This window comes from Palaemon carinicauda, chromosome 21 (assembly GCF_036898095.1).
Source record: "Palaemon carinicauda isolate YSFRI2023 chromosome 21, ASM3689809v2, whole genome shotgun sequence".
In the NCBI taxonomy this organism is placed as follows: Eukaryota; Metazoa; Arthropoda; class Malacostraca; order Decapoda; family Palaemonidae; genus Palaemon; species Palaemon carinicauda.
In genome coordinates, this window is record NC_090745.1 from 7,597,342 (window position 1) to 7,609,886 (window position 12,545).

A 12,545-nucleotide genomic window follows, 5' to 3' on the forward strand; every position below is an offset into this window, starting at 1 on the left:
ACAAGGCTGCTACGGACACAGAACGTACACAGTACGGATCCCTCGCGGATCTCACCGGCAGGTGCTCTAACTACAGCCATTCGTGTCATCCGAGCATAGGTGTGATAGGGGTTTTAATCCAGTTCTGAATCAAAATGGTAAGGATATCAAAAGTGAGTTCTTTTGTGTGTGTGAGGTGGACGTGCTTCAGAGGCGCTCCGGACACTTACTGGAATAACTATGGTCATTTACGTGCTTTCCCGTTAAAAATGTGTGTGTATGTGCATGAAGTGCTGCTCTGCCTAGTGAAGTGTTCTTTATCACTTGCAATCCTGTGCTTCTTGTTATAATTGAAAATTTCCCTCTAATCCAATCAGTGCCCAAAATTTCTTCCCCCTCAGTGCCATTGGCTGCTTTCGGTTCAAACAGTGAAAATAAGAAAAATAAAAAGAGAGGCGTAACGGTTTGCTCTTAGCTCACCTTAACCACAAGGTTGACATAGAAAAAATGACCCCAAATGTCGATAGTGCCTCTCGTCCCTCCACCCCTCACATACAGAACAATTGTGTTTATTTTATCAATTCTCGTTCTAACAACAGCGATCCGGAGTCCATCACAGATGTCGTGAGAAATCTTTTCTCGGAAGAAGATATCACAATTGCATATGTCTCGTGCAAAGACTATATGCCCGACGGCATTCAGAATGATCGAAATGCAGAGAGCCTGACTTCTCAGAAGAAAATCTCTCTCATGTCAACATGGCTCAAAACCACAACAAATGTTACCATTTGCGCGGAAAACCCATACACCCTTCCTCCTGCCCAGCCAGCTGACCTCAATATAATGACTGTACATAACATTGCAGTAAAAGCCTTGGAGTTGTCAACTTCGCTGTCAAATAACAATGAGGCAGCAAACCATTGATGCTGTAGGACAGCAAATCAGTGACGCAATCGCTGCAATGAGGCAACAAATCAGTTATGATGCCATCGCTGCAATGAAGCAGTAAATCAGTGATGCAATGGCCCTGCAAATCAATGATGCATTCGCTTCAATGGGGCTAAAAATCAATGACATAACAAATCAAATTGGAGAGTTGAAGGGAAAATGCAATAAGTTGAATGACCCCATGGACCAATCCCATCTGATACATGAACAACCCTCGACTGACCCCACACCCACCTCAGACCCACAAAACACCCTCTCTGGCCTGCCCGATACAGGGCCAAGGATCGTTACGAAGCAAACACCAGTTTTGGATATCACCACTTCCCCCTCCCCATCGTTAGACAGAAGAGATTCAAGAGAAGTACCACCCACTCCTACCTCTCCCCCCTCCCCCCCCCTACGACCAACTCATATGCCAGAGCGCTAATGTTAAATGCCCAAGAAGACGACGAGGGATGGCAGACCTCCCGGCGAAAGACAAAGTTCCGACCCGACCGCAACCGCAAACAGGTCAACCAGCATTCATCCGGGAATATCTCCCCTCACCACCGCCCAAAGAGATGCCACGTCGTTGTTCACAACCTGCATTCCTCAGTAACTGAAGATGCCATCAGGCTACAAGTTAGGGATATAACAGGATCAGACCCCCTCATTCTTCATAGCCTCAAGTGTAAGGCAGAAGGTCAAGTTGCATACAGGGTTTCCTGTTTATTCCAACAACGAAAGCTCCTAGTAGGCGAAAACTTTGGCCCTGGAGTATATGTATCCTTTTATGATCTTAAGAGAGATCGCCCTCCCCCAGCGACCCTAGTCCACAAAATTCAACTACGACACCTGCCACACCCACACCCCCTGAGATTTCTGCTCTTATCTCCAAAGATCGACGAAATTCATGGAGTCATTAAGTATTTTGTCTTGGAACATATACGGGATCAAGCAGAATTTACCTGTTCTTAATGAGTTCTGCAATGATTTCCGTGGCATTATTGCACTGCAAGAAACCTTACTCCTCCCCTATGACCTGGCTATCAGTGATTCGGTTCATGATGATTATAACAGCTTCTCTGTCTCGTCGATGGTTACTCACGACTACATCATTCAAGGTCGTCCGAAAGGAGGTCTCTCATTTCTATGGCATAGATCTTTGGATAAGTGCGTGAAACTAGTGAGGTATCAAACTGACAGAATTCTCAGCCTGCAAGTAACGATCGAAGGTAAAATCATATTAGTGATTAATGCATACTTCCCGTGGGAGTGCCAGTCAAAATTTGATCAGTATTGTATATTGCTAGGAGAAGTTCAAGGTATTATTAATGATACCTCCGCTGACCATATGTACCTAATAGGAGACTTTAATGCGCACCCATCTAGACTTTTCTATAATGAATTACAGCGTCTCTGTCTGCAACATTCTCTTCAAATTAGCGATGTTGCAATCCTGCCTCCTTCCTCCTTTACTCATATACAAAACAGAAATAATATGTCCAACACATCCTGGCTTGATCATTGTATTACCACAGACCGCCTGCATAGCTCTATCACTGAATGTACTATACGATATGACCTATCGTCTGCATTCGACCACATACCCCTGCAGGTCAAATTTCATACACCCTCCCTCCCAGTGGTACCAATCCAAAGGGAGAGGCTACCATCCATCTCATGGGACTTCTCCAACCTCCAAAAATCCACTGCATTCAAACACTTATCTGAAAGTAATCTCCGCTCGATAACTCAACCTGCTGAAGCCCTGTTCTGCAATAATCCTAATTGTCGCAACGAACAGCATAAAACAAAACTAAAGGAATTCTACATAAATATAATAAATGCCTTACGGAGCTCGGGAAGAGACACGTTTAGACTCTCTAGAGGTAACCATCGAAACATACCTGGTTGGAATGATTTAGTTAAAGACCTCTATGCACACTCTCGAGAAATTTTCCTTCTTTGGAGGAATGATGGTAGCCAGAGAGAAGGTCCCCTTGCTCTACAGATGAGGCAAGCGAGAGCACAGTTCAAACTTGCTCTTCGTCAATGTCTTAGCAACGAAAATCAGCTACGAGCCGATGCATTGTCCAGAAAATTGACCACCCATGACTTCCCCCATCTTTGGAAAGATATTAATTCACTAAACCTAAAGTCAAACAAATTATCCCAAAGAGTAGGGGATGCAGTTGGCGAAGAATCCATTGCAAGAATGTGGGGAGATCACATTAGTACCATCCTAAATTGCATAAATGACAGAGATACCCGAAATGAAGTGATACTCTCATCAATATCAATAGTGATTTTAAATATAGTGACCGTATCTCCCCGAGTGACGTGTGCGAGGCTATCAAGAAATTACCTGTAACAAAGCACCCGGCTGCGATGGCCTTCCTGCCGAGGCTTTCAAATTCTGCCACCCTATAATTTACATCCTATTTTCTGCCCTATTTAATGCCTGTATGTTACACCAATATCTCCCTGAAACCCTTCTACTTGTTCACTTAATACCTCTCATAAAAAACAAACTGAAGGATGCGAGTGACCCAGGAAACTACCGCCCCATCGCCATCACAACAATTTCATCGAAAATATTTGAATCTCTTCTGTTCTGTCGCCTTGCACCCTTTCTCCACACCGCAGACAATCAATTTGGTTTTAAGACTAACCACTCGACTGACACCTGTATATATACCTTAAAGGAGATATTGAATTTCTATATATCTTTGGCCTCCCCTGTTTACTTATGTTTCGTAGACGTGCGGAAGGCATTTGACAGAGTAAACTATCTGAAACTCTTTTTGAAACTACGTAAAAGGGGAACTCCTCTATATCTCATCGGGCTATTATACTGTTGGTTCTCAACACAACAGTTCTGTGTCAAATGGGGCAATGTCCTTTCCCAGCTATTCGGTTCATCTAACGGTCTCAGGCAAGGAGGCATCCTCTCACCATATTTATTTAATGTTTACACAGACGATTTGAATATTAGACTGAATTCACTCCCCATTGGTTGTACGGTTAATGGCTTTACCATAAATAACCTTTGCTACGCTGACGATATGGTCCTTATCTCCCCCTCTGCCCAAGACCTACAACGTCTTATCGACACCTGCAACGCATACGTTAATGAACATGACATAATCTATAACGAATCGAAGACACAGTGCATGTCTGTCCTTCCTAGAGCGCTCCGATTCGTAGAAGACCCCCATATTTTCCTCCAAAACCATCAGCTAACATTTGTCAATGATTTTCCTTACCTAGGTCACATCATTACGAAAGATTTAAAGGACACATCTGACATTCAAAACAGACAACGTAAATTGTGTTGTCTAGGGAACATGGTAACGAGAAGATTTGCCTTCTGCCGCCAAGATATAAAAAAACTCCTATTTCAAACCTACGGCTATAACATGTACAGCTGCTCGCTATGGGCAAACTATACGCGTGAATCGATGAGACGTATCACAGTCATTCACAATGATATCCTAAGGCGCCTCACCAATACCCTGAGGCACCATTCAGCTTCAGCGATGTTTGTTGAAAATAGACTGGATAACGTAAAAACCATCATTCGTCGCTCTATAGTAAGTCTCACCTCCCGCCTACAATCTATTGAAAATCCCCTAATTCAAAATGTGCTTGCTAGTGCAGCGAGAATAAAATCCAAAATGTGGGAAACCTGGAATATGGAAGCGTCAGTACAATGAATTGTATTCACTAATCTTTGATAGTGTGGCTATGCCAAATCTTCATCACTAAATAACTTAGGCATAATACCCAGTAATGTTATGATAACGTGTTTTATTATGTTATATCTTTGTTGTCTGGAAGTCCTGTACTTCCTTCACACCATCTGCTCTGTGACTAGATTCTTTTTTTCCCAGAGTTCTATCATTATTCAGGCAACTTTTGTTCCAACATAATTATCATTGTCATCGCCATTTTTTTTTCTCCCTCTCTTTTTGTTTGCTGATATGCCTGTTATCATCATCATTAAGCGTTAATGCTATTATGATTTTTGTTACCCAGACCTTAGAACTCTGTGGTCAACCTGCTAATTGATGTTTGTAATATATCACTGATATTATTGCATATCTCATCTTTTTTTTTTTTTACTGATGTCAAAAATGTAAGATCACTGTACCCCTATTGTAATTCTGTATATAGCTTTTGCTGAAATAAAGATTATTATTATTATTATTATTATTATTATTATTATTATTATTATTATTATTTCCGGAGGCACTTCTGATCTGTATAACTGAGGGTTTATTTTGTTTGTTAGGTTGACTACGTCTCCTCATTCTGAATTCAAATGGTCACAACTGAGTTTTTACTGTCTATGCATTGATGAGGTACGCTTAATCAAGCTATAGATGCTTTATTTATCAGCGTTCGAACAACAGTTGTCTGTTCTTGGGGAGTGCCATAGCTTCCATACCATGGTATTTAACTGTTTTGGGTTAGAGCTCTCTTGCTAGAGGGTACACTCAGGCCCGCTACTCAATCTGTTTCCCGATTTCCTTTCTTCACTGGGCTATTTTCCCTGTTGAAGCCCTTGGGATTATAGCATCCTGCTTTTCCTACTAGCTCATATAATAATAATAATAATAATAATAATAATAATAATAATAATAATAATATATGACTTCCCTTAGTTGAAGTAAAAACCAATCAAGATAGGTTGTCCATGTTGGAGAACTTTATTTCTTAACATAAAGGTAAACCTATATACAGTCTATGAAAAGAAGAGAAAAAAAAATCGACACAAGGAAAAAAAATAATAATTCGTTATATAATATAAATTGAATTTTCAAGAGACTAGGAACTAACACCCAGAACGTTAAAGATCCATCAAGCAAGGCAGGAAATCCCAGTTTTCCGTAAGCGGAACAATATATTGCCTATCAACGATTCTTCTTCAGTCGAGGGACACATCAAACAGACTCGTGACCAAAATAAACCCAGAATGAGGTTTCTTTGTTCTTTGTTTTTTTGTTTGTTTTTTTTATCCCAAAGTCTTGGAGAGATAACGAAATCCTTCGAAGAAAACCAACACGATAAGGCTGCAACCACAGCATCTCGGTCATTTAAAATAAGCGCCCTTCAAAGACGCCTATCTTGACAACTCTGAAGGCTGTGTCAATGAAAAGAAAATACTTCTATTTTCCTTCGAGAGAGAGAGAGAGAGAGAGAGAGAGAGAGAGAGAGAGAGAGAGAGAGAGAGAGAGAGAGAGAGAGAGAGAGAGAGAGAGAGAGTGTGTAAACCATTTCCTTACGTTTCATCGAGGGAAACGTTCGTCAAACCTAATGATAATTGTATGTTCCGCTTATTTGCTTCAAACACACAAAAGGAACTTTAAGCCCACAAAGCAACAACACATGTCAATTTATGTCTGGGCTTTAGCCAGTTTTCATCGCCGAACTGGACAGTGTAGATTTATGATGGTGGGAGATTTTCGTCTGAGCGCTCACAGCTACCAACCTATATCCTGGTTGCACGATTCGTTATGCAGAGTTAGGATACCTTAACGTGGTGAAAGGGTTTGTGTAATGACTTGATCAGCAAAGTTGTAATTGTCAGGGCCTTCCAGACTAGGTTGGTTTGCTGTGAGCGATGAGATAAAAGTCTCGCACGATCACCAAACCGCAGTCATCAGCGTGGTGATGAAAATTAGCCAAACTCCAAACATGAATAAGGACATGTCTGAGGCCTTTGCCCTGCAGTGGACTAGAAGCGGTTGCATTTGTTGTTGTCGTTGTATTTTCACAATATGTCTTTGATGTTGTTAACCTGGATCTTGTCGAGTCTTTTTATATGAAGTTTTACATAAACGTAAAATCAAAACCTCAATATCTTTCACTTCAATCTTTCCCTGGTTGTAATATCAGTTGCGTGGTCACCAAAATCATGTCGGTAATATTGGGTCAGATCAGTCAGTAACCCTCGAGCTCTTTCCTTCAATGGAAAGGGTCACACTCACGTGAACTGTTTACCTCCGCCAACGAAGTTGGAAGGAGGCCATATTTTCCCCCTGTTTGTGTGTTTGTTTGTGAACTTCTTCCTGGACGCAATTTTAATCGTAGAATAATGAAACTTGTTTACCCCTGAAACGACCAAACAGTCTCTCAATCCGATCTACTGTATCTCTTGCAGAGGAAATAGGAATCGCAAATTAGCTTCGTAATTACAAAACTGATGATAGATTTATTAGGCAATTAGACTAAAGGCTTAAGGTTTAAAGGCCTCTCATGAATGACCGAGGCAAGGAACAGTGATATTGCCCTATCAAGCAGGACAATGCCTTAGAAACTGATCATATATACATATGATCAGCGCCCAAGCCCTCTCACACAAGCTAGAACCAAAGAGAACCAGGCAATGGCTGCTGATGACTCAGCAGATAGACCTACAGGCTTCCTCACCCCCCCCCCCATTCTTAGCTCACAAGGATGGTGAGGTTGCACCGACCAAAGGAACTAACAGGTTTGAGGGGGACTCGGATCCCACTCTGGCGTTCACCAGTTAGGGACGTTACCACATCGGCCACCACAATTATATAACTAATTATTCTCTTGACACATTTACTTTCAGTTCTCTTTTACTTGCGATATGGAAAACAGTTTTGGTGATAAGAAAATGAATAGAGAAATAATTGAGTAACGTTAGAGATGGCAGTAACTTTAAAATATAATATAGGAAGCATTATTGTTTTCCTTTGTCTCGCAAAGATTTTTTCTGTTGTATAAACAATGTATAAACATATATATATATATATATATATATATATATATATATATATATATATATATATATATATATATATATTTCTTCTTTACATAGCCAATACAATGTAAGAATTGTTCATACTTATATTAACATCATCTAAGATCAACAATATGAAAATAGCAAACGTTTATCAGTCCTATTCACTTCTTGATATAAAACCATTTCGCAAACAAAACTTGTCACAAACTTAATTTTACAGAAACTTCAAGAGACATTTTCTTTTCCTTCAAACTCGCAGCCAAATCTCATTTTTGTTATGGAATTCCAGCCTCACTTAAGCTTCTAATAAGAGGATCATAAGTTTCCAGTTTTGCTTCCAGGATGAAAGGGAAGATTTTGTTATCTATATTGACAGGCTTTACGTCTATTATATTCTCTAGCCTTTTATTATGAATTTTATTTTCATGTTTAGGTCTTTACTAAATTCCGTCTGAAAAATAACTTTTATTGCTTGGGATTCGAAGAAGTAATTGGCGATTCTTGATCTCCTGTTTAAAGGCCGCTCACGAATGGCAGAGGCAAGGGTCAGTGACATTACCCTATCACGCACGACAGTGCCCTAGAGACTGACCATATATGCATATGATCAGCGCCCAAAACCTCTCTCCATCCAAGCTAGAGCCAGCAATGGCTGCTGATGACTCGGCAGATAAACCTATAGGCTCCCCCAAACCCCACATCCTTAGCTCACAAGGATGGTGAAGTTGCAGCAACGCAGCAACCAAAGGAACTAAGGAGTTTGAGCGGGACTCTAACCCACGACTGGCGTTCACCAGTCAGGGACGTTACCACATCGGCCACCACAACCCTTAATCAGTATTTAAATTTTATTTATTACTTTTGACTGTCAATTGTTCAGGGGTTTTCATTTATTCCCTTTCCATCGTTTATTGTTAATTTTCTATCCACGTTACATACTTGTAATCATATACACAGATTGTCTTTTTCTGCTCATTTTTCTTACTTATAATGGTATACCTAAAGTTACTCTGCCATACAAGTATATTAGGTTTACATAAAAGTATTGGGAAATGTAAAACCTATAATCAAAATATGACATTCACACCCGATAGCGCAAAAAATAGGGAATATAAAAGAAAATATTGAGTTCAATTATAATCCCAAATCTGCAATTTCAAATAAAATTTAACAGTATTACTAATTCAAATGACTGATGTTATATGAATGACTAAAAATCGTTTTTGATGCCTTACATTCATAACTAGTGTACGCGACCCGTCCAAACTGATGGCCAAATATTTAAATAGCTATTCACAGACAGGCAACCTCCCCCTCTCACCAGGGCATGATTCCCACCACCCCCTGTACCGAGGGACGGGGACAGCTGAGCGTGCGTGACCGGAAACAGTAAGTATATATATATATATATATATATATATATATATATATATATATATATATATATATATGTGTGTGTGTGTGTGTGTGTATATATATATATACATATATATACATATAATACACATAAACACAGCATATATATATATATATATATATATATATATATATATATATATATATATATATATATATATATAAAGGCCGATGCTTCCTTTTATCATAAACAAGAAATTTAACCTAACCTTGGAAAACGCCCCAAGTGTCACTATGGGGGTGATTTATTGCAAATTCCATCGAAAAAAAAGAAGAATATGCGATGCTAATCATCATCTCTTGAGCATCCAGCACTTGCCTTTGAGAGGTCGCCCGAATACTTGCTTGCTTGCAAGCTCAATTTCGCCTTGCCACTTTCCTTATTTACCTTGAAGAGATTCTATTTGATTGCAGTCGCTGCTTCGCTTTTGCTTGATTGCTTTGGGTGTGTCTGAAATCCTTAAGAAGATTAACTTTATTCTTGGAATCTGTTCTTAAAAATATTTTTTACGTAATTGGTGTTGTTACTATCTTTTAAATATTTTTATTTAAATTGGTCATTATTTCTCATATCGCTTATTTATTTAATTATTTCCTTTCCTCATGGGGCTATTTTTCCCTGTTGGAGCCCTTGGGTTTATAGTATCTTGCTTTTTTAACTAGGGTTGTAGCTTGGCTAGTAGTAGTAGTAGTAGTAGTAGTAGTAGTAGTAGTAGTAGTAGTAGTAGTAGTAGTAGTAGTAGTAGTAATAACAATAATAATAATAATAATATCTGGTTTTCTTTCCAAGCTATTTTCAAAAACGAATTCAATATACTGTACTGCATATGCGTTGGTTTGATTGTTAACAAAATAATTCACGATGATTTGCGAAGAGAAGTAAATAATAGATATAGCATCCTTCCGTGTGTGTTTGCAATAGTTAGGCAGAGCCAAAATATATATCTTAATCCTTGTATGAAAAATATGTAGAAGTATGTGTTTTATACATTGAGATTAATGACCTTTTTAAGAGTACTATGACATTCATAAATTGTGGCGCGCGATCACTGAACTCTGTTATAGGTCACGTGTCTTAAGTCTGATAAAGTGACGTGTTATAAACCTATTGGTGATAGTATAATTCCATCGCAGTGGAGATTTCCACAAAATCTAACAATTCAGAATAATGACAGAGCAACATTGCATTACTTGCCAAGGGGTAAGCACTACCTCTTGAGTGATCATAAGAACAAGTAGGTACTCGTCTCAGAGTATCGGGCTGTGTGGTGTATTCACAAACCTTTTTGTAATAAAGTGAAAAACCCATGTTCCGATGTCTCATTATCCGTCGACATGGGACATATATATGCAAAAATTGAGGTCTATCTAGACTCAAACGTGCGAGGACAAGTCAAACTTAAAAAAATGAAAAATTCATCAAACCACAAAATTCTCTGATTGTTGGTATCGATGGGTACGGACATTTTCCCCACCTCTATATACCCCTAGGACAAATTCCCCACCGAACATTTTCCCCAACAGCTAAGTACACAGGGGGACAGTTTCCCCGGCCTGTAAATTACAAGCACAATATTGGAATTCTTTAAAAATATCCCCGAAATAATGACCAAAGAAATAATAACCATTTGGGGAAGCCTGCGCAGCTCAGCATGTACCACTTGCCAGAACATAGGAGTCAAGGTCTATGGAATACATTCTATAGACCTTGATAGTCTATTAAATTTCTTATTCCTGATCTAGATATTAATCTTTGCCATCGTCGTTCAATTAGTTCATTATGCATGTTGCATAAGATTTATCCTAATTCTGACCATCCTTTACATTCAGATATTCCTGGACAATTCCATCCTGTTCGTAATACCAGACAGGCAGTTGATTCTAATAGTCAAGAATTCTCCATCTTGAGGCTCAATACTACACAGTATTCTAGAAGTTTTATTCCAGCTGTGACCAAGTTGTGTAATGATCTTCCTAATCGGGTAGTTGAATCAGTAGAACTTCAAAAGTTCAAACTTGCAGCAAATATTTTTATGTTGAACAGGCTGGCATAAGTCTTTTTATAGTTTATATATAGTTTACCTGTTTCAAGGTTTTTAATGTTTTTTTTTTTTTTAATATTCTATTTAAATTTTTCCTTACTTCTTATTTCGGTTATTTACTTCCTTGATTCCTTTACTTACTGGGGTATATAATAATAATAATAATAATAATAATAATAATAATAATAATAATAATAATAATAATAATAATAATAATAATAATAATAGGAGCAGTGACGTTTTTCTTATTTGCCAGCGAAGCGAGCCACGGCGGAGAAAAAACCATTAGTATTCCTTAAAAAATATCCCCGAGAGTAAAAGCGGATTTGCAATGCATAGTGTAATTAATTTAGCTGTCAACAAAATGTTTACTTTTTTATTTCTTTACATGGCTTATAACATTATGGTGGGGAAAATGTCAAAGGGGAAAATGTCCGGTCGGGAAGATATCCTATATCCGGTATCGATATAGGGTTTCATTTTTAAAGTAGTTTACCCACATAGTATATGTGAATGTTAAAGGGAAGAGAGAGAGAGAGAGAGAGAGAGAGAGAGAGAGAGAGAGAGAGAGAGAGAGAGAGAGAGAGAGAGAGAGAGAGAGTTAATTTAGATTTGAACTTTTCATGGAAATTTGTTATCAACACAGAACTAGGAGGGAGGGAGGGTTTTGGAGGTCCATTAGTTAACCTGCCGAGTCATAAGCAACCTCTACCTTTCTTGTCTCCCAGGTTCCTATCTTGGCTAGAGATGGGGTTGGGAGCCACTCATGAGCGACCTTTAAACCTTTACACTAAATTTGATCAGAAGTTCCACTGATTCAGTTACGTGTTAAGGAAGTCTTTCCGGAATTTAGTCATAGCAGGAATACAACTCTTAGAATAATGTATGATACAAAACCTCATTATTATTATTATTATTATTATTATTATTATTATTACTAGCTAAGCTACAACAATAGCTGGAGAAGCAAGATGCTCCAACATGGATGAATAGCCCAGTGAGGAAAGGAAATAAGGAAATAAATAAACGATATAAAAAGTAATGAAAATCAAAATAAAATCTTTTAAAAACATCAACAACATTAAAACAGATATTTGATTTATAGACAATTAAAAGACTCATGTCAGCCAGTTCACAACATAAAAACATTTGTTCCGAGTTCGAACTTTTGAAGTTCTACTGATTCATCTACCCGATTAGGAAGATCATTCCACAACTTGGTCACAGCTGGAATAAAACTTCTAGAGTACTATGTAGTATTGAGCCTCGTGATGGAGGCCTGATTATTAGAATTAGCTGCATGCCTAGTATTGCTAACAGGATGGAACTGTCCAGGAAAATCTGAATGTAAAGGATGGTCAGAATTATAAAAAATCTTATGCAACATGCATAATGAACTA

The 12,545-nt window shown here is 38.5% G+C and overlaps 1 protein-coding gene across 1 annotated transcript in view; it reads left to right on the forward strand.

The window, feature by feature from the left end:
• Positions 1-1,033: 1,033 nt before the first annotated feature.
• LOC137615534 (protein FAM200C-like) overlaps positions 1,034-12,545 on the forward strand; it is a 33,647-nt gene continuing 22,135 nt past the window's right edge. Inside the window, exon 1 of the mRNA XM_068345444.1 lies at positions 1,034-1,288. Within this exon, the coding sequence (XP_068201545.1) occupies positions 1,034-1,288 (255 nt within the window). The remainder of the gene's footprint in view (positions 1,289-12,545) is intronic.